The following is a 23,441-nucleotide window of genomic DNA, read 5'->3' as shown; positions in this document are numbered from 1 at the left end:
TCATCATGTGTATACTGCCTTCTCTTCCCTTGGCTATTCATATTATAACGCTGGGGCCCCTGAATTTCATGATGAAATAAATTGTTTACTTTTCAAACTTCAGTTAGTAATTTACTAAATGATATCCAAGACTTTAAATTCCTGGTTACAAATAAAGTGGCCTGAAAAAATTAACGAACTTTCAAAGGTTAATATTTTACTTTGTAATTCCTGGTAAGTCCTAGCCTGTGGATAGCATGATTTCCATCCTGTAGATTGAGGTATTTGACCGTTGGAGCTAGTGGCTTGTCCTAAACTCATTAGATAATCAATGCTAATCAAAGATGAAAGGAATTTTAGCCAGTTTGGTAATTGATGCTAATCACTCTAGTACATTTAGCCATTTCTTATGCTCATCTCACTGGTTTTGAGGGTTGGAAAAGGGTGATTCAGTTGATGTGACTGTTAATGGATTTGATTGCCCCTCCTGTGGTTCAGGAACAATCTAGGTCTGCTCCTGGATTTCCACTCAGTGTGAAAACCTCCATAGTCTTCTAATAGGGGGAGAATGGCAGCAGTGAAAGGGCATCATAATGCCAGATACGTGTCAGCTAGGATAAAGTGTTGGCCCTAAATGACACAGTGTGAGTCATCAGTGTAGCAGTTTGCAGAAAGCATGTAATAAAAAGAAAAAAAATGTTATGTAGCTGAATAAAGCATGTATATATATTTATGCTTATTTGAAAGTGACTTTGTTTGTAAATATTTTAAACAGGTTTTGATTGGTTGTTTCCTAATCCCTGCTAAGTGCATATTGATAATAACTCTTGTTCCCCGTGGAGGGTATAAAGAAGCTGGTGCATTTAATCCTTTTAGAAAGAAATATTGTCGTGGAAGGGGCCAGACCAGAGTTATGCCATCCCCAGGGAGCTTGAGGGGGCGCCTGCGCAGGCCCTGTCCTTAGTGAGGAGCAGGGCCTCCTTGCGAATTCTTTGGGAAGTGTCAAAGTCTGCTGTAGTCCCTACTTCTTGAGCCCTTAATATGGACAGTGGGCTGGGGCAGTAGCTGTAGTTGAAGGGTGAGAGGCTTTAGAAGTGGATAGAGGCTTTTTGTCACGTTGGAATACAAGGGTACCTTGTTTCAGTTATGGCTTGTTTCTGTATTAGAACCTCAGGTATTTTTGAGTTGTGTGGAAGATTATTCTTAATATTTCAAGCACTGTGTGATTTACTCTGAGTGACTTACAAAAATTTTTTTAAGCTCAGAATTTACTGAGCTGTAGCAAAAAAATAAAAATTACCCATGATTCCCTAACTCAGAAATAATCTCTTTGAACATTATTTTCTAACAACCTTTAAGAAGATGTCTTCATTTAATAAAGCCAGTATTCATGAACTACATCTTGTGGTCTAGGTATCTGAAGAAGAAGCCATTCTTATCCTTGGGGCTTAGAAAGGATCTAACACACAATTACAAAACAAGTGATACGTGTATGGTGGTAGGATTAGTATGGGGTCCTAACTAGTGTGGGTATGCCAAGGAAGGATCCTTAAACCATTTGGAGAGAAAAAGGAAGACTCTGTAAGAGAAGCTAGGGGCTAACGCTCAAGTAGATGGCAGCTCGGATAAAGGGTAAGAAGGGACAAGGGGAATGCCAAGACATGAGAGAAATGTGCACTTTGTAGGGACTGAAGACAGTGCTGGCAGGTGGAGTGCGGAACCACAGAGGCAGATGTTGGGATGGGGGCAGTGAGACAGGTGAGGCTGAAAAGGTGAGCAGAGGTCAGTCCTTTTGGTCTCATAGGCCAGTTTAAGGTGTGTAGATTATTCAAGAACAGTGGGCAAACATTAAAGCCTTGATGTAGTGGGGTGTGGGCTCCTAGGTACAGGCAGAGGGATTAGTTACACAAGAAGGACACTTGTTCCACTGTAATGGGAGGAAGGAGGGGAGGATGGTACAGGTTCAGTCAGTTACCTGTGGTATGCAGTGTATCAGGATATTTTGGCTGCAAGTAGGCAAAACCTTACACTGAGTCAGATATTCCCAAATGTGTGATACACTTAGGAACCTCCAGAGGAGGTGGGCAGTAGACACAGTGTGATCTGCAGCTCAGTGCTGTCATCAGGGACCCAGAGACTTCAGTTTTCTCCCAAGGTCAGTTCTCCTTATAGTATCAGATGTCCTTGCACTGCAGCCCAACTGCCCCGCGGCCACTGGGTGGTATTTCCTTGTTCATGGAGAGACCTCGAGAGAAAACTCTCCTGCAGTGGAAGTCCTTCCTTCCTTCCCTACACTGAAGGAAACCGGTCTTACCAGGCCCTTAGTGGGAGAGTGAGTGGTACCAGGCTGGGGTGGGGGGAAGGGGTACTATGTGCTAACAGCTGTGGATGACCGGAGTTCCTGCTTCTGCCATCTCACCACCGCAGCTAGGCAGTGGGCGGAGTCTGAAGAGGGGACACATGCACAAAGTCTTGGCTCTGTTAGGAAGGAGGGAGAGGGAGGGAGGGATGTTGAGATAGTGGCCACCATGACCAATCTCCCAGCTCTCTGTGAAAGTGAGTTGGAGTGATTTCTGTAAAGTTTTGTTTTTTAAGACTTCTTAGGAGCATTTCTCCAGGTTTTTAAATATTCTTCAAAAGTGATTTTAATGGTTCTGTGATATTCCATCTTACTTAACAAGCCCTTATAATATTTGCTATATGGCACTGTTGTTCTGAGCACTTTATAGGTATTAACTGAATTAATCTTCATTTAGTCCTGTGTGATCAGTACTATTATTATTCCTATTTTAAGATGGGAAGCTGAGGTTCAGAGAGGTTAAGTAATGTGCCTAAGATCATGCAGTTAATGTGGGCCGAGCTGGAATTCAGACCCAGGCAGTGCTCCTAACAATGAGCTTGTGCTGAATTAAAGAAATGGAATGGTTTGTCCAACCCTCGTCTACATGGATGTTTAGGTAGCATCCATTTTTTCCACAGTGTAGATAATGCTGCGGTGGGTATCCTGGTCCATCCATGTGTGTTTGGGACTGCTGGGTCAGTGGGGGACTGCCCTTAATACTCTTGCTGTGTTGTACTCTGCTGCTTTCCACAAGAACAGTGCAGCTGCACTCTTGGGGTGGGCTCTCCAGGGGAAGTGGTCACTGTGATCACCTCCCTCCCCCCTCCCCCGACACACACACACTGTGGAGAAGCCAGCCATGCGGTGTCAGGAAAGCAGGCCATGGCAGTTCGAAAACTGATTGTAGACATCGCCACGTCCACTGGTAACCACGTCCCTTTGGGCCTGCCGACCTTCAGAGCACTTCTGTCCTGCTTACTTCCCACAGCTGGGAGGTTGGCTGAAATTGTGTGGGTGGAAAATCCTAAGATTCTCCTAGGTTTGAAGAGCTATGTAATACCTTCCCTCACTTAGAATTTGTTAAGTAATTTTTGCTTCATTTTCTTTTATTTTACTCTGAATTTCATTTACTGGGTGTTAACTTCAACAGCTTTTTCTTTACAGAAAATATCAATAAATTTCCACAGCTAAGCTTTTCTATTTCAAGCTGTTACCTTCCTATTTATTTTCTTTTTTGTTTTTTGGTGGTTACTCATCCATATGCTGTCATTCACGGTTGTGTTTTGTTGGATGTTTTGGGTGCAGGTTCAAGGGGTTGGGTCCGACTATAATTGTCTGTCCAACGACAGTGATGCATCAGTGGGTGAAGGAATTTCACACGTGGTGGCCTCCATTCCGCGTGGCAATTCTACACGAAACTGGCTCCTATGCGCACAAAAAGGTAACACTACAATACTTCAGTACCTGTTGGTTTGCTTACTTTTAAACTTCTCCACTTTACATATTTTTCCTTTGATTCCTGTATTTCTCAGGTGTATGTTCCTGTGTGCTTTTATGCATTAACTTACTGTTACTGATTTAATTTAGAGCTGTATGTTTTCAAAACAATACATGAATGTAGGCTTTATCATTCTAACAGTTCATAGTGCCTTGAGATGTGTTTGTTGTCCAACAAAACACAACTGGGCACAGACTGGGCACCACAAGCCTGCTAGCATGAGTGGGACCATGCACTGGGGGCTTCCAGAATGGTTAAGTAGTCGGATTTGGGCCATTAGCAGCTTTCCACAGTTTTAGGAAAATAATATAATAACTCATCATTGGTAAGTACATACATTTAGCATGGTTTTCAGCATATTTTTAATGAACAAAGGAACAACCTTTACAATTATGAGAATTTCTTAATTTGTATTTTTTTTTTTTTAAAGATTTTATTTATTTATTTGACAGACAGAGATTTCAAGTAGGCAGAGTGGCAGGCAGAGAGAGAGGAAGGGAAGCAGGCTCCCTGCTGAGCAGACACCCTGGGATCATGACCTGAGCTGAAGGCAGAGGCTTAACCCACTCAGCCACCCAGGCGCCCCCAATTTGTATTGTTTTTAGTTAAATTGCTTTGTGTTCTCTGAATCCTTGGTCATCATGTAAGCCTAATCACTGTATTTTGAAAGTTGGATTTCTTCACTTATTTGTAGTTTTAGTCACCTGATTAAAAAGGAGGTTTATTTGTGCTCAGATAGATAGCATGGAGAGATTGTATTATGCTTTTTAAATTTTCAGCTTTGATCATCCAGACTGTTGAGCTGGGTGAAGTGCCCATAAGCGTTTGCTGAATAGCTGATAATTACACTTCTTCCCTGTGGGTTTGCAGGTTACTTTTTTGAGATGAAGTGGTAGTTTGTTATGAGTTCTTTCTTTCCCAAGTCTTTGGAGCTCTTGAGTGAGCCTTGTGTACCCTCACAAGAGCAGTGTGCCTGAAAAAGCTGCTGAATGTTTGCCTCACTGAGTTAGATACGTGAGCCCCTGAACGCCATTGTTTCTGGAGTTTGACCCAGTACCCCTTTCCTCCAAACTCCCATTTTATTCACGATTATGAGTAAGTGGAACTTTCGATAGAAGTGAATCAGGAGTGTCTGTAATTGGGTAGCTCAAGTTCAGTGAGGTGGAATCCTGCTTATACTAGCTGCTATTAAAGCCAAGTGACTTTGTCCCGAATTTTAAATGGTAAATGAAAAACAAACTGAGTTAAAGTAATGAAGTAGGGTTAATGCTGTGATCAAAACGAAACCAAACAGTGATTTTTAACAGCATGAAAATAACCATTTTGATTGTTTTTCTAGTCAAACTAAATGGTTGTAACTATCTTTTTGACATCTTTTTTTTTTTTTTTTAAAGATTTTATTTATTTATTTGACAGAGAGAGATCACAAGTAGGCAGAGAGGCAGGCAGAGAGAGAGAGAAGCAGGCTCCCCGCTGAGCAAAGAGCCTAATGCGGGGCTCGATCCCAGGACACTGAGATCATGACCTGAGCCGAAGGCAGCAGCTTAATCCACTGAGCCACCCAGGCGCCCCTCTTTTTGACACCTTTATTAAACGTTTTTGATGTCTTTTTTCACTTGCATCATCTGTTGACGTTTCGTAATGTTTTGTGTTGCAGAATCCAGCAGGATTCCTTACTTGATGTTTCCCTTGAAAAGGCACATTTTTCATAAGTTCTCTTTATCTTTTTATTTTCTTTTGGGCTTCTGAAGGGTATATATTCAATTTCACCTTTATCATAGCTTACTTACATTTCCTCTTTTATTATAACCTGAAAAACTATCTTCATGTAAACCAAATGTCTCTGTTGGTGCCTTGCTTCCTTGTTTGGAGGGTAGAGCTTTGGAGAAGAGACGCTTCACTTGTTTGCAGGGATTCCATCTTCTGAGGTTGTTTTGCGCACACCAGCGCATGTATACATGTGATTTTTCATAATTTTGTTTGATGCTTTACAGTTTGCTAAGGACCTTAACTTGAAGTTTCTTATTTAACTTTTGAGGAAAAGCAGTAGACGTGTGTTTTTCCTCTGACCCTTAATTAACTCTACCGTTTTTTTTTTTTTTTATTAACATATAATATATTATTAGCCCCAGGGGTACAGGTCTGTGAATTGCCAGGTTTACACACTTCACAGCACTCACCATAGCACACACCGTCCCTAATGTCCATAACCCAACCACCCTCTCCAACCACTGCTCCCAACCCTCTTGTTTCTTTTTCGTTATAAAGAATCCCAGATCTCTGAATATGTAAGTTGTTATGCAAAAGACCAAAAAGATGTTTGTATGCATCATTTATTATTTATTATTGTTAATATCAGTTTATTATTTGTGATGAGGATATTGAAAATACATTAAATCCTTTGCATAGACCTTGTTAGTAACACTTCCAAGATCAGAATTCCAGCTGCTAGATTAAAAAACCAAAGTGACATTTGATACCTTTTCTCATTCCTTTTAATATTTGTTCTTGAAGATCTTTGTCACCACCCCTGCATACCTGTTGACTTGCAGATAATGTGTTAGATTGGAGTTAAATACGTTTTTTAAATTCATATCTCAAATATTCTCTCAGTGTCTGATCCAACCCAGCATCTAACCCCTGACTTCCTTTCTGTCCTTATCAACTAGGATTCTTTTTCTCCATGGGGGAGCTTTCTGTGCCCCCGGGCCTGTCCAGATAACGGCGCTCTGGCATAGGGACTTTCAGTGCTGGAGAAAATATGGAAGAAAAGAGAATTTCTCTTTAGAAAACTTGAAAGTACTGATTCAAGAATTGTTCTGCTTATCATTCATGTAGATTGTCTTTATTTTCCTAATGATTTTTTGTAACTGATATGACATAAAATTTTGAAAATTAAAGTTTCCATTTAGAGCACAGGCATCAGATGATCAGTTTCTGAATGGAGCGCATCCGTCATTCTTTTTCCTTACATTGCCTTTTAGCTTCCCACCTCTCACCACATGACCCTGTATTATCTTTGTTAATACTCTCTTTGACTGACAGTGTAATTTGGAATTATCAAATGTGAACCCAGCAACCATGCAGAAAAATATGTGGCTGGTATTTCAACCAAACAATCAAATCAGATACAGACATTTTCAGTCGTCTGGATCTTCTTTTAATGGTCAATTGAAATCTCATTTCTTAGGAATCTAAGATTTTTCTTTTTCTCATTATGTTTTGTGATCCCTTTTTTCTAACATAGAGAAACTTGATATGTGAGTTGAATAACACTTACTTGTTTAGTAACTATAAACATGACATTGCATTTGTATTGTCATTGCATTGCATTGTATTTGAGGCTGTTAGCGCTCCAAAAAATGCATATGGTGTTTTTGACTGACCTTGAAAATCTAGCCATTTTCTTGGGGAGAGAAAATGCCCGAAAAGATAATAAAAGAAGGGAGTTTTGTGGTACTTATGCTATAACTCACAGTGGATGGTGGCATCTTTAGCTACTGTGTTATGAAGTTTATTTAATTATTAAGGACCCTTTTTTCAATTTTCTGGAAGATGTTTAATGAGAAATGTCTTCCTTGTATTTTGAACAGTTGTCACTTTGTCTCTCCCACCTTTCCCTGCTGTATCCTGCAGATACAGTAATTCTGTGGAATATTTGTGATAATTCAAAGAGTTTTATCTCATTTTGACAAACTCATGACAATTAGAGGGAATCGCAACAATAGCATAAAGGTTTTAAAGCATAGCTTTTGTCATGACCAGACCCAGGTTTGAATCTTACAGCTTTGTGACCTTGGGCAAATCACTTAGCTTCTCTGAGCCTAGATTGGTCTCTCAAAAAATGAGTATTTTGGTAATTTTGTGAAGAGTTGTTGAGGTAATAGGTATGCACGAGAAGCTTAGTGTCTCAGGTAATTCTTTTACTCATTCATTTACTCAGGTAATTCTTACTGTTAGAAACAAAGAATGTTGTAGACCCGTTCTTCTGTGGTAGTCCGAAGAGAAGATGCTCTGCTGTTGCTGACTGATTCAGTATAAATACTCGCTAGACTGAAGGTTCGCACTTGATTTATCAAACACGTTCACAGGCATTCACATCTAGACCTTTTTTCTCACATCCAGATGCATTTGGTGCAAATGGAAACAATGAAATAGCATGTTAAAGTTCTTTTTGCGAAGCACAAGTTTTGATTAAAGAACAAACCATGGAAAACATGGCTATTTGATGAAACTGCCATCACGTGTTCTTTAAAAAGGCCCGTTTTTCTGGAACACTAGAGTCAAAGGACTTGGCTTTTTAAAGAGCTGGAAGGGAGTCAGGAAAAAACATAAAAATTAAAGTAGAAAAGGGCCACATGGTCCCTCAGGCATCCTAAATATTTCAAACCCATTCCAAGTATACAAATTATAACACAAAGTGATGTAATTCCTATTAACTTCAGAGACGGTGTATACACCTGATACAAGAAATGATAGATGCTATGCTTGTTCTGTGAGGTATATTGTAAAATTATGTTGCTGGAGCCCTTTTTTTCTTCATTGTCAGCACAAATCCTTGTTTATTAAAGATTTAGCTTGAAGGAAATTTTAATTAATTACAGGTGCAGTAAATCCTGCCTGGGAAGCTGCCGTGCTGTGTTTACCGTGAATGGCCTTCATGTGCCTGTGCTCCACTCCGCTTTCCCCGCTGCCTGACAGTGTGATTTATGGCTGTTGTTTTCTACCAGTCCACTGTTTGCCCTCTAGGAGGGATTGGTCTCCTGAGCCTCCATAATAACAGCAGCACTTTCACAGACATCTTTTAATGACAACAGCACTGCATTCAGTAAGTCAGGCTAATTGCAGATGTACCCTATTAATTGCAAAAACTAGGAGAGGTTACATATTTTACAAGCTTTTAATTTGAAACCGCCCGAGATGATTTGTCTTAAGTGTTTGGATAGAGATGTCCATAATATTCAACAATTCGCCATTATTGAAACTCTAGTCTAGGCAGTTATAGAATTCTGAGATTGAATCAGGTAAAAACAAAAAGTCTTACATGGTGTTTTTTACCCAGTGGCTGTTAAGTGGAAGTTACATTTTCAATAGGACATTTAAAAAAATTTCTTATGCTTCTTATAAAAGTCTTTTTGATTTTTACTCATCATCATACATCTTTCTGAGTATGGTAGAAATTGTGTAATTCTGTGGCTTAACATTGTAGAATTTTCCAAATAAACTTTAGTCCTTATTGAACATGCAGAAGAAGGTGACCACAGTGCCAGTGGTGTGTATTTGAGAGGGTTGGCATCTCATTTGTTCTCCTGTGGTGAAGTGACATCCAGAATCCAGCTTGGGGTGGCATTCCTTGGCGGGGTTTAAAGGAATGGCCATGGCGAGTCTTTGCATCCAGCAGTTACAGGAGTTCAGGGTCCCAAGCAAGTGGACCCACATTTGTAGGGCTTGTCTATGACCCAGACATTTTATAAACGTGGGTGGTAATTTGATCCTCTTTGGTTGTGAAGCCCCAAATATTGGTAGTTGTTTTCATCCCTCTCTTGTCTCTGTGTATGCACAGAGTTCCAGGTCTAGAGGGGAGTTGGGCATGGACATTCTCGGTTTCAGTCTGCTGCCTTCTCGGGTCCTAACTGCTTCATGAGTTCTAGTAGCCACTGCTCTCTTGGTGGGGAAAATGAGGGTAGAGCTGGTGGCAGCTGCCTGTCCCTAGTCTCAATGGAAAATTGAGATGCAGAAGAGCTCTTAGGATCCGCTCTGGCTTCTGAAAATCACGGGACTTGAGGAATGGTGCAGTGTGTCTTTGGACAGCCCACCTTTCTACATGTGAGGGGCCGGTGGTGGTGGATAAACAGTGTAGTCAGGATGAAAGGGAGAGAGGTGAGTCCCAGGAGAAACCTGTCTGTGTTTTTGGAAAGCTGTGAGCTCTGAGGTTTTTACTGTGCATTCACCATAAGGTACAGAGTTGGGAAATGGTTAGTCAGGTGTGGTCTTCAGTGTAGGACTGTGCAGGCACTGAAAACCATGAATAGGAGGACAACAAAGTAGTAGTAGATAATACAGCTCTCCCTGTTGAACCTTTGATGTGTACTGGGTATCGTACTTTTATGAACTGGGAAGTTTTGAGTGTGTTATGACATGAGAGAGTCATTTCTCCTACTTTGTTTTTCTCTTTGAAAATTTTTTTGGCTCTTATTACACCCTTTTATAACTCTGTTGAGTTAAAAAAATATTTTAGTCCTAGTTTATTAACATATTAAAATCATTTTTGAAGATGTTGAGTTTTTTAAAATTTGTATAATTGTAATTACATGAACTACTGTTTTAGGTTTCTTGATATTTCACTCTTATATTACTATGATGAACCTTATTAGGTTAATATACAGCTAGGTTTCATTTATAAGTAACGGATCTCTGCTAGGGAGTACACGTGTGTGTTGTGCCTGTTAGTTTTGAAAACAGGGTTCTTTTGGCCTTATAGTAACGCATTTCAATGCGTCCTGTCTTTTCCTGCATTTTGCTCATGAAACCCTTTGAGTCTGGTTGGCTTTTGGTGAGAAGAGCGTATACCATCTTTTTCAAGTTCCTCAGTAATTGGTCTGATTGATTTGTCTCATTTTTCTTGGGCCTATTTTGGTACTTTATTATTATTATTATTTTTGAACAGTTGTCCTCTGTCAAAGTGTTTAGGGTTTTGGCATTAGCTCACTAGTGGTGGTGGAGAGAAGACACATTTGTGTAGTGTCTCCATCTGCTTTCTGCTCTTTCGACATTCTCATGCTCTGAGTCTGAGTCTGCTCTTTGGGCTGACTTGACAGATCTTTGTCTGTTTTGTTTGATGTTTTCAGTGGGCTATTTCATTTTATGGTTTTTCAGTTCTGCCAGTTTTGTTTTTTTAGGGTCCACTGAGTTTTGTTTTTACCTTATTCCCTCATTTTCCTTTTTTAGCAGGTTGTGCTGACTGACTGTTCTGCCTGAGTTTAGTGTCAGTGGTGTGCGAAGAATGAGTATTCTTTGTGTGGTCAGAAACTGCTGATACTATTAAAAGGAGCTCGGGGATGGTGGTGCTCACGTCATTTGTATCTTAATTTTTGACCTCTTGTTTTCTTTAATCTTACTTTCTATCTTCTGGTCTGTCAGACTCTGGGAGGCTGTGCCGGGTCCCCTGCCGGCTGTGGATGTCCTGCTTCATCAGCACAGCTCTGACGGCTTTGTGCCCCGGGTTTGGTGCGCGGCTCCTCCGGTGTGCACTGTCTCCTTTAAAATATAAAATATCCTTCTTCTTTTCTGTTCAGTTTTTCTGTCTGCTATTTGTATTTCTAGTCCTGCCCCATTTCTGTTTGCGTTTCTTGGGTAATGCCCATATTTTCAGCTTTCAGTGCCAGGCTCGTTTGGGTCTAAGGGTTGGGCCGTGTGTACCCACGGGAAAGTCTTGCTGCTAATAACCCACTGTCATTGTGGAGACTCCTGGTGCATTTCATCTGAAACCAGCGATTGTATTTTCTATTTTCCTGATTTTTTTTTCTATCTTCTATTACTTTTTTCCCCTAGAGTGGTTTGACAGTTCTACAGTCTGTTTTTTTTCTTGTATTCATGTGGAAGTAGCAGCTGTGGGTCAGTAGATGGGCTTGTTTTTTTACAAATATAATCCAACGTGTTTTTCTTTCACAGTTAAAAAGTGGACAATGTCTGTCATCTCTGCCCCTTTCTACCCTTGGACAGGGCGGGATTTTTAGTACACATATTTCTCCTGTTGTTATTCAAGATTTTGTTATATTAAACTAGAATTATAGTGACACTTAAAAATATACCCCCCCTTTCTAAAAGATTTTATTTATTTATTTGAGAGAGAATGAGTGAGAGAGAGCAAAAGCAGGGGAAGGGGCAGAGGGAGAGCAGACTCCCATCTGAGCTGGAGCCTGACGTGGGGATCTGTCCCAGGACCCTGGGATCATGACCTGAGCCGATGGTGGACACTTAACCCTGAGCCACCCAGGCGTCCCCAAATATATCCCTCCTTATATTTTAGATTTATTCTTAACGGTTTCATTAATATTTAAAGCAATGTTTAAACATTTACTTACTGTTTTAAAACAGATTTCCTTGCTCTCCAAAAGTGGAGCATTCCTACAAAACCTTTTCATACCCTGAAACCGCTTGAAGTGAAGAAGCACTTACCATTAATTTATATGGAAAAGTTCTTGAGCGTTCCCTACCCAAACAGTACCTCTCTTAGGCTTTTCTGATACCTTAGGATACATCTTGCTAACACGCACAAAATAAATCGAGATAATGCATAGATGCTTATAGATCCCATTCAAAGCTACGGCGCTTGCTGCCCAGATGCAGAGTGTAGTTCTCAGGGAAGGAGCTTGGTGGCGCCCCACTCGTGCTCGGGGCGTGGGCTGCCTCTATAAATGCTCACTGCACAACAAAGACGGAACGCTGCTTTTGCTTTCACCTTTTTTTATAAAAGTGAAAATCCTCTTTGGCTTTCTTTGGGTGGGCAAAAACGGGTACTAAAGTACGTCTTTTGTAACAGTGAAGAAGCTAGCTGAACTTTGGAAAAGCAGAGGATACCTGTAATATTTGAAAGAACTGGTGTAATATTACATGTAATTTACCCTTAAATTTTTTTTTTCTTTCACCGTTAGGTATGAGGCAATGTTGCCTGATACTTAGTTAATACTAGCTTTGCAGTTAGCTGCCCGTCTACGTTCACATCTTGACTCCTCCACTTACCAGCTGTGTGACCTGATATATTATTACAGTCTCCCCCCATAAACCAGGGGTTCATAAGGACTCTGTCCTTTTTTAGGGAGTTGCTGGGCGTGCTCTGTCTGCAGTGAGCATTCTGGGCCTGGGAGCTCTACTCTCTGCTGTTCTGCAGAGTGCTGTGTGTTTCTGGCACACTTTCTTCTGCCCTTGGAAAGGGACCGTGTTCTTTCAGTGACTACACCTGGCTGGATATATCATCTACTATACCTGGCCTCTCTCTGGCTGCTTTATTTTCTGTTTTTGTCTGTCTGGAGGTAGAATTTATTTTTTCTGTCAAGCATGACTGCTAGTTTGGATCAGTGCAGAATTCTGGGGTCAGAGCGTTTCCCCTACAATTATGGAAAGTCTGGCTCTTTGCTTTCTGACAGTTTAGTGTAACAGAAGAGGTGTCCAGCTCAGGTGGAGTCTTTTTCCTCTGAAGGGAATCTTCTGTTTTGTTCTGACTAGAAGCTACAGCATTTTCTCTTTACTTTTGGAATTCTAGTAGGTATATTCCTAACGATAGGTCTTTTTTCAGTGTTTCTCCTTGACACTCCATTACTTTTTGCTCTATAGACTCCTGTTTCTCCTCAGAATTTTTTTCTGCCTTTTTAAAAAAAAAATTGTTTTTATATCCTTTTCTATTCTCTCCTCCTGGAATTCATGTTCTGCATCAGTAGAGCGCCTGAATTTGTCTTTCTGGTCTCTCTGGCTTTTCTCTCATTTTCTTTTTCTGGTTTTAAAATAACAAATCACTTCCCATCTATCTTGTTGTTTTAAGTTTAACAAGAATTGACACAAAGGATATTTTAGAAAAATAAATATTGGGTAAGTGTTTACTTATTGTAACTTTTTCTAGTTTTCTTTTGAGGGCCCTCCTCCTTAAGTAGATGTAGTAGTCAGTGTTTACAGAGTAATGAAACATAAACTTCCAGTGCTGATAATATATAGTTGCAATTGTATGTATTGTGATTGTATACATATTTTAAAAGTACAGTAGAAAAAAAAGTACAGTAGATTACATCATTGAAAGATTACCATTTAAAGAATCATGTTCATTTAGTTTATTTAAATGAGCTTATTTAAAACTGGTTTTACCATTTTATCATCATTTTAGGAGAAACTAATTCGAGATATTGCTCATTGTCATGGCATTTTGATCACTTCTTACTCCTACATTCGGCTGATGCAAGATGACATTAGTAGGCATGACTGGCACTACGTGATCTTGGATGAGGGACACAAAATTCGAAATCCAAATGCTGCTGTCACCCTTGCTTGCAAACAGGTATGAGCTTTTATAACAAGGGAGATTTCCAGGGAAAATAGTATTTAATTGAGAATAAACTCTGGTATCACACTTATTGACTCTTGTGCCTCTGCATAAGGAATTTGAAATACATGTTTTACCTTAGTGCAGAAAATTCTTTATTCTTGCCCATAATCATGGTTTTAAGAAATTCAAATTATTCACATTACTGACTGTGTCTCGTAGGGATCAGCTGTTAGAATGTAATCCAATCCAGCTCTCATTCCTAGTGTTCAACGAACAATAAGAAATATTCTTCCCTCTTTATTTTTTCTATATTGCATAAAATGTCTACATTTTGGAGATTAAAGTGATGTGTAAAAATGTTAAATAACCAGGATTGTGTGGACAAATTTTGGGGTAGGGATGGGGATCATCTCTTGAAAAATGGATTTAACAAAAAGTGTTTTCTTTCCCCAAATAGTTCCGCACCCCTCATCGTATCATCTTGTCTGGCTCGCCAATGCAAAATAACCTCCGGGAGCTGTGGTCGCTCTTCGACTTCATCTTCCCAGGAAAGTTAGGCACATTGCCTGTGTTCATGGAGCAGTTCTCGGTCCCCATCACCATGGGGGGGTATTCAAATGCCTCCCCAGTGCAGGTAATGTAGTAGGCAGCTAACACTTGTAGTCGTTTTAATATTTAAACTGTTTCTACTTAATACTGTACTTTGTAGCCAAGTCATTCATAATATAAGGGAAATGGCCAAGCTTATAAACTGGTATCTGCCCAAAATCACAAAATTATTTTTGCTTGAGAGCTCCTGCTTTTCTAGATGAGTTTTAAAAAATTATCTAACATATTCAAAACCAGTCAGAAAGTAAAACAAGGGATGAATGAATCCGTTCTGGACACTATATAATTTAGTATATCTTATAAGATAGTGTAACAGCTTAGAGAAGGGAAAGCGAGGGAGGATTGAGTTGTTCAGAGAGGACTTAGTACAACACTTAAATGTTCTTTAACCCAGTTCTGGGAAAACAGGTCAAGAAAAGTGAGGGCATTCTAGATCAGGGCAGTGGTATGACCACAGCCATATTGTGTGGCCATGGGCCACAGTGAAGAGACATGCCTGATTGCCCTGGAGATGCTTGTGAGGTAGCCAGGAAGGTGTGGGTGCCAGAGATGGGGGCTTTGAAAGGGAGGCAGAGGCTCTCAGGCAGCAAAGAGCCACCGAAGGTGTCTGAGCGGGAGGCTGAAAGATGGCTGCTCTTCCAGGGCCACTCAGGCAGCAGGTGGTGATGGGACTGAGGCTGGCTTTGGGAACCTCTGGGAATTGTTAGGGGTCAGGGTGGTGAGGGTGGTGAGGACCTGAACCTGGACTTGGATGGTGATTCTGAGAAAGAAGGTGGGGAGCAAAAGTTCCAAATGGCATCTTTTCCCATAAAACAAACAAGACATGGGGGCCCCTAAGATAAAGGAAATGGGGTAGAAATTATAAAATTTGGAAAAATTATAAAAAGAACTCCTGTACTCTTTTACTAGATCCACCAGTTATTAGCATCAGCTAACATTTCGCCACATTTGTTTTATCTTTCCTTCCTTCCTTCCCTACTTCTGTGTACCCATGCACACAAATTTATACTGTTTGTTTTTCCTGAGTCATCTGAGAGCAAGTTGTAGACATTATGTCCCTTTATTCTAAATCCTTCAGTGTGTATTTCCTAAGAACAAGGACAGCCTCCTATATAACCACAGTAAAAATATCCAAATCAGGAGGAAATTTAACACAGTACAACTCTGAGGTCTAGACTGTAGTCATCCACATTTTGTCAATTCTTCCAGTAGTTTCCTTGTCTCTTTAGTTTTCCTTTAGTCTGCAACAGTTCTTCTGTTTTTGTTTTGCCTTCTGTGACTTTCCAGATGACAGGCCTTGTATTTTGTAGAATGTGCCTCCCTTTGGGTTTGTCTTCCACTCTCTGTAACTTGTCTTTCTTGGTTTTTCACTTTAGCATATGCTGTTGGTTTATCCTTCATGGGTAGTGGCAGTTGGTAGTATCTGATTGCTTGGGTGAGGTGGTATTTACCAGATTTCTAAACTCTTTGAATTAACCACTTTCTTTGGAATTAATAAATCACTTTACAGAGAGATTTGGAAACCCTCTAAACATTCTCTTTTTTCCTTGACATCCTTGTGTTAGAAGTCTATGTACTTACCTATTTTCCCTTTGTAGGTTATAAGGTCTTTGGGAGCAGAACTTTTTGTTTTTTTGTTTTTTAAAGATTTTATTTATTTGAGAGAGTGAGGCAGACAGAAATGAACCTTAGCAGGGGGAGTGGCAGGCAGAGGGAGAAGCAGGCTCCCGAGCAGGGAGTCCGACACGGGGCTTGATCCCAAGACACTGAGATCATGACCTGAGCTGAAGGCAGATGCTTAACTGACTGAGCCACCCAGGGGCCCCAGAGCTGCTGTTTTTGTAATTGCTTTTTTGTTTTAAGTCCATGGTTGTCATGAGTTACTGAATCCCAAGAAGATCATCTGTCAGCAGTTATTTATTGTTTCAGGCTGGGGCTAAAATGATGAGAGGTGGCTGGCAACCAGAACCTTCCCTTGAATTGTGTTCTCAGTTCAGTAGGATGATTGTAGTACAGGGTAGTGAGGACTGTGATCGGGGGGATATCTAATATCAGAGCTTGTGGGAGTCAAGAAAGGATTCCTGGAGGAGAGATGACTGTGCTAGGCTGAGGAAGGGGAGGGGGGAGAACATTAGTTACCAAGAATATGGCCTGCTTCTTGGCTTTGCATGTTAAGCTTAGATTTTAGAACTGATAAGAACCTCCTCATTCTTACTCAGGGTTTATTGAGATTCCATGGTTTGGTGACTGGCCTAAGGTAAGGTTTCTCAGCTCTGGAAAAGGCAGAACTGGTGAGTAATATCACTCTGCCTTGTCAGGAATAGAAAGGAAACTTAGATGTTCAGTTGGTCTCCATTTTCCATGGCACTGGGAGGTTGGGAGTGATAGTTAAGAGAAATACAGTTCTGGATCCCTACCATGTGGTGTGGTCAGAGAGACAGGGAGGCAGATGGGAAAAAAAATTTAGAATCCGCGTTACTGCCTGAAGCACAGGACTGCCTAGGAAGGTTGGACAGAGAACGTGGCTGAACATCAAGGCTAAAACTGGGTTTCTTAGTCTTCCTTGCTCTTCTATCCCCACCACATTCCAGAGTTTCAGTTCTTCCTCTAAGGAGAGTTGGGTGTGAAAAACAGACCCATCCCCAGCCACTGTGAGGTCTGACCCCTGTGAGTTCCCCACAGTGGGCCAGGAACAGGGAGGGGCGGTGGAAGGAGAACTCTCCAGAGGGCTGGGCGGGCAGGAGAAAGTGGGAGTGAGTGGCCAGGTGCTCACCAACCCGGCCCTGGTTTTCCAGCAGCATCATCTAGCTCACTCGTGCTTCTGGAGGAGAAATACATGAGTAGAGGTGGGGATATGGAGATAGTTTCCTTAACATACTGTATATATTTTTAGGAAGAATTTTAACAGTATACTTCTTGATGGGACTGTAATGTCACATTAAATTCTGAAATTTATTATCTCTGTATTCCAAACCATAATATATACCTGATCATCCTCTTAAGGATAATTTGTAATCAGTGGCTGAATGATACAGTTATGATATTACCTGTAACTAGAAGTTGTTGATTAATTGAACTTATTTGTTATTGTTTGCTGTTCCAAATAAATCCTGTATTTTTCTCTGTACATGCTCACATACACACAAGGTGAACACACATATGTGTGTAGACATGTATACATACTCGAGTGAGGGTATTCTTAGGGTTTTTTAAAATATTTTTCACTATTATTTTTTTTTAAAGATTTTATTTATTTATTTGAGAGAAAGAGAAAGAGCATAGTGGGGCAGGGAGGGACAAAGGGAAAGGGAGAAGCAGGCTCCTCGCTGAGCAGGGAACCCAATGTGGGGCTCTGTCCCAGGACTCTGGGATCGTGACCTGAGCCAAAGGCAGACATTTAACTGACTGAACCACCCAGGCACCCTATGTTAATTTTTTAATGTGAATTTTTCTGTATGTGTTACATTCAAACTCTTTTTATTTTCATTCATTTTGTAGCTAATTTTGTTAGACTTTGGTTAAAATTTTTCTTGTTCCGTTAAATAGTAATTTACTAGGTTGTTAAGCCTATTCAGAATTTTTTTTTAAGTATCAATAATTTACTGAATTCTTTGTTTGCCTTTAAGTGAATTGCAAAGGGAGTGTTTCCAGAGCTGTGGGTCTTTGTTTTTCTACATACAGTTAATACCCATCTCATGTGGCTATGCTCCATTACAGAACCATATGCTCCATCTCAGGCTAGAGTGACCTTTCATTTCTGGGATCATAGGGCTTTTCTTGAACTTACTCTCCTAAATCCCCAGTGGGCAGTAATCTCTGCTTATTATCTGGTTGCTCCCATAGCTGCAGCTTTCCCCCAGAGTTAGCTTTTGATCTTCAGTCTTGCAGAGCAGCACTTCCCTTGTAGCTTTAGGAGAATGTAAGATTATAAACAGAGATTCATTTGAAAGCCGTTTTTTTCCCCTAGAGGGTAGTCAAGAACCGAAGAAATCTCTACTGTAGGGTCTAGCAATATAATAATAATAATTAAAGCAAAATATGGAGGAGGAATTAGACACAAGATTAGATTACCAGTTCTTTTGTTGTACATTTTGGTAATAAGTTTTTTTTAACTGATGATACCTTTGGAAAGGTACCACCTTTTGGAGTATATGGAACTTATCCTAATTTTTCCAAACTATTTTCAACCATTTCCAGCCAATTATGTATAACCATAGGTCTTTGGAAAATTTTTTTAAACATTGGAATCAGTTGAGAGGTAAGAACAAATGCATTTGTTAAACATAAGTAATTGTTTGCCCTTTTCTCTTTTTGAAGGTTAAAACTGCTTATAAATGTGCATGTGTCTTACGAGATACCATAAATCCATACCTGTTGCGGAGAATGAAGTCAGATGTCAAAATGAGCCTTTCTTTGCCAGATAAAAATGAACAGGTCTGTAAATCCAGGAGTTACCAACCAACTCCTAATGTGTGGGTATACCTGTCTGTTTATTCTGCTTTTCACATGCAGAATTGGTAGGCTAATGGGTGTGCTCAGGGCAGCTGGTTTCTATCTGTATACACCTGTATGGGACAAGTGAGCCTACTGTGGCACCTGTCCTCAGCAAGACTCTTCCTTAGTTCACAGGCTGTGATCTTTGTCCTATTTACACACAGATTCCTGCGGCTGCACTTTTGAACTTACCCATTTTCTTCACGCCCCAACTCATTCATGCCATAAATTGGAGGTGCCAGGCCTGTTGCTGGGAGATAGCAGTGAACAGAGAAACTGCTTGCTCTCCTGACTCACCTTCGTTCTTGAGGAGGGGAGACAGTCACAGACACACATGCCACCTGGTAGGCAGCAGTAATGTGGAGGAAACCCTGAGCAGAGTCGGGAATAGGGCATATAGGGTGAGGATTTGGGGAAGTGAGCTTCTTTTTTTTTTTTTTTTTTTTAAAGATTTTATTTTATTTATTTGACAGACAGAGATCACAAGTAGGCAGAGAGAGAGTGGGAAGCAGGCTTCCTGCTAAGCAGAGAGCCCAATGCGGGGCTCAATCCCAGGACCCTGAGATCATGACCTGAGCTGAAGGCAGAGGCTTTAACCCACTGAGCCACCCAGGTGCACTGGAAGTGGGCTTCTTAAAGGGGACAGTGAGATGTTTCCTCTCTGATAAACGGACATTTGAGCAGAGGCCTAAAGAAGGTGAAGGAAGCAAATCATGGGGGTTCTTAGAAGAACATTCCAGGTTGATAGAAGTAGGAGGGTGTTGGTACCTCCAAGGACCAGCAGGGAGGGCATTGTGGCCTGAGGGCAGGAAGAAGGATGAGAATTCTTGGAGGGAGAAGTCAGTTAGTTGGCTAGGTCATCGGGGCCTGCTGGTCGTGGTGAAGACTTCAGATTTTACTGTGAGTGAGGAAGCAGTTCATAGGTAGAGACGGAGCCAAGGAGTGACGTTATCTGATTCAGGTTGTAGAAGGGGCATTCTTTTAAAGCCCATCCTGGTGTTCTGTTATTGCAATAGATGACTGCACCCTCTTTTTAACATTGAACAGTAAATACATTGTAGATTCTCAGTGTTGAAACTGTAAAGGGTCTCGGAGATCTCTCACCAAGGTTGGTTTCATCCCCGCCTCTTCCCTCCCCCCAAACTCATTTCCAAAGTCAACCCTTGATCTCCACATTCTCCTAACAGGTCTCCCTTTGCCGCCAGTGTCTTGGGCCACAGTGCTCTGTGCCGTGCCGGATCCCAATCCGTCAGTTGTTGTGCTGTTTTGTCCTTTTTCATCGCCCACTTTGCGCCGCATCCTCGTAAAGTAGTGCGGCTGATGTCTCGCAGGTGTCTGACGGTCTTACTGGCCTCCAGCCGTGGGCACTCTCCACTTCACTTGGTATCACACATCATCGCTGGCTTTGTTTTCCCAGGCTCCTCTTCCTGCTGACACACCTTCATGGCCCTCTTCCCATCAAGAATCCTGATTTAGCTTCTTTGCACCAATTTATTTTCACTATGGGGTCCCGGAATGTCTCTTCTTTGTAATCCATGTGGAGCCAAGACAAATGGCTTGGAAACAGTTCCTGTTTTCCAGACATGTGCCACTTGTCTTTCCATTTGCATGTGATGTTCCCTCTTCCTGGAGGTTTTTCCACCCCACCCTCCAGCTTTCCCACACATTGAAGTTGTAAGATCCCACTAGGCTCTTGACTAGATCTCCTTGAGATCAGGACTCTTGACTAGATCTCCTTGAGATCGGGACCTTAAAGTGCCACGCAACACCTAAAACAGTGATTTGTACACACTAAGCATCTGGTGAATGATTAGTTCAGTTAACCTTGTGGCTATCAGAGAAAAGGCTTTTCTCTGTTACCATTGTATTTAAAGACTGAAATACAAATTTAAGAAGTGAGGAATTAGAAATACTCAGATTCGTATTTTCAAAAGATGACTCAGGCAGCATAAGAAAGCATTGGAGGGGAAGGAAAGTGGAGGCAAAGGGGTGAGTTAGGTGGTCCTTCCAGAGTTCACAGCGGGGTCGGGAGGGACTGGAGGGGATGGGCCTGAGCCCTGGAGGGTGTGGGGCTGGCGGGTGCTTCCCAGGCTCCTGTTTAGATGCTGGGATGGATCTGCTGACAGACACTTCAAAAGGACAGAGCATAGAGGAGATAGTTGTGAGTTGATTCGGGTCATTTAAAGTGTCCACTGCACATCTGCCTGCCCAAAAGGCAGTTATAGGTGGGTCTTGGGTTCTGAGGAGAATTCTAGGCAGGGATATAGTTGTGACCTCAGAGCCAGGAAGGTGTGGAAGTTATGAGCAGGGGTGAGGTTGCCCGAGGCACGTACACAGACCGAGAGGAAAGAAGTTACAGTGGAGCTGGTATCCGGAGGGGCTAGCTGGGAAGACAGGAGGCCTAGGCAGAAAGGCAGGAGGGAGTTGGGGGAAGTGGAAGCATGAGGCCTAGGGACTCTTCGCGGCTGGCTGCTAGGAAATCATTAGTGAGCTCTTTCATAGCACTTTCTCAGTGGGTATGCCCTCCAGGCTTGTCCCGGGAGAGACAGAAGGAGAGGGTGTGGGGATCGTGAGTACACATAATCCTTTTAGGGAGTTTTCCCCCCTCAGTTTTTGGAGAGAGTAAGGTGGTGGAGCACTGTCCGGAGGAAGAGGAGAGGGTTTTTAGATCTGGTGTGAAGGTCAGAGGGTTGTCCCAGTTCCCAAAGAGGAAACTAGCTGTTCCCCTGAAAATTAAAAAAAAAAAAACAAAAAGACAAAACAAAAAAAACGAAGTGAGGTAGATAAAATAGATAAACTTTAGGGGGTGAAAATTAGGGAATCATGACTGATAGCTTCGATTTCTGTCTTTGATGTTTTGTCCATTTTTTTGGTCTTGTTTTGTTTTTAAGAGTTTTATTGATTTGAACGGAGGGAGAGTATGAGAGAGACTGCATGAGCAGGGTAGGGGTGCTGATAGGGGCAGATGGAGAGGGAGGCAGACTCCTTGTTGAGCGAGGAGCCCGATGAGGAACCCGATCCCAGGACCCTGGGATTATGACCTGAAGGCAGGAGTTTGAGTCAGTCTTCATGTGAAAGTTTACAAGGCAGAAGTAGTACGTGGCAGAGGGGTAGCTAAAGGAAGATGTCTTGGGTTTATGACTAGCCAAGGAATAGAGTGAATATGAAGGAGAGGAGGATTGAGAGGCAGAAAGGGAACATTCTGGCATGGAATAACAGGCAAAGCTGGGCTGGAAGGATGGACAGGTCTGGTAAACTCGTGGACCTGTGCTTTGACCTCTAGGAAAGGGGGCAGGTCAAGTGAGGGTAGGGTCCCTGGTCAAGTGTGCTGAAGTGAAGTGTGAGCGAGGGGCATGGGCTGTCTGAGTGCTTGGAGGCTACGATGGAGGAGGACTTGTGCTGAACGTTGTTTTGGGAAGGAAGCCAGTCTTCAGGGACTGTTGGGATAGTGGGTGGGGACCAAGAGGTTGATGGATGACAGAAGTGGAGGAACTGATGAGAAGGAGTGACTGTGTCTTTGTTTAGCTTTGGAATGGGGCACCATTTTGGCTTTTTGAAAAAAGAGGTACTTTGTTAATATTGTATAGGTTGTGCTTTTTTGATTAGAAAACTTTGTTGATGTCTTAATTATTTTTTTTAATTCTCTGGGTTTTTTTTTCTCTCCCCCATAGGTCTTATTTTGCCGTCTTACAGAGGAGCAACATAAAGTCTACCAAAATTTTATTGATTCCAAAGAAGTTTACAGAATTCTCAATGGAGATATGCAGGTCAGAAATGAATTATAGAGCAGGGAAGTGGGGAGGAAAGGAAGCTAGTACTAGTCCCATTTCACAGTTTCCTCTTGGGGAAAACTTGGGTGTGAACCATCCCTTAATTCAGAGCTGTTGCAGAAGTAAGACAACGTGCAGTTATATTTGAGTACACTTGCTTTTGTCTATATTGCAGCACCATTACACTTGAACCCCACATCATGTGGTCTAGCAGAAGAGTAGTGCTAGGTACAGGGTCTGTAACGCTGAGTCCTTCAGGGATGTCTGTTCTGAGCAGAACACAGGGAAGTGGCCCTGGACTGCTGGGGTTAGCAGGGGCCTGAAGGAAGAATTAACTATCATAAGTGTTTGTGTAAGTAATAACATTTTAGTTATTGGCAGTACTCAGTAACAGATGCTGGTAAAGGTCTGTTCAGTAAGCATAAGTAGTAGGTTTATAATCAGCATATACTTTGAAGTTCCATATGAACTAATCAGTTTCTTTGTGCCTCAGGGTCCTAAAGTCTGAATTGTGTTTTATTTATTAGGCATATAAAACTTCTTAGTCTTGGGTCTGTCCTCATGGGAGGTACAGCTAAGTAGCAAGCATCTTACTCTCTGAAACACACTTCCTGCTCATACACAGAGGTTGCTAAAGAGATGAGTGTGGGTGTTGTGGCTGCCTGTGTCCCATCATGTCTGCATGCTTTTTCTTCCAGAGGAAGTCATTTCAGTTTT

General features: G+C 41.6%; 1 protein-coding gene across 1 annotated transcript in view; it reads left to right on the top strand.

Annotated features, from left to right (window-relative positions):
- Positions 1-23,441, top strand: part of ERCC6 (ERCC excision repair 6, chromatin remodeling factor) — a 72,724-nt gene that overhangs the window by 36,068 nt on the left and 13,215 nt on the right. Inside the window, exons 8-12 of the mRNA XM_059397999.1 lie at positions 3,626-3,761; positions 13,693-13,863; positions 14,309-14,485; positions 18,778-18,894; positions 22,626-22,721. Of these exons, the coding sequence (XP_059253982.1) occupies positions 3,626-3,761; positions 13,693-13,863; positions 14,309-14,485; positions 18,778-18,894; positions 22,626-22,721 (697 nt within the window). The remainder of the gene's footprint in view (positions 1-3,625; positions 3,762-13,692; positions 13,864-14,308; positions 14,486-18,777; positions 18,895-22,625; positions 22,722-23,441) is intronic.

The sequence above is a fragment of the Mustela nigripes genome, chromosome 4, assembly GCF_022355385.1.
Source record: "Mustela nigripes isolate SB6536 chromosome 4, MUSNIG.SB6536, whole genome shotgun sequence".
NCBI classification, from domain to species: domain Eukaryota; kingdom Metazoa; phylum Chordata; class Mammalia; order Carnivora; family Mustelidae; genus Mustela; species Mustela nigripes.
The sequence above is the reverse complement of the archived record's forward strand: the minus strand, read 5'-3'. Positions and strand labels throughout refer to the sequence as shown.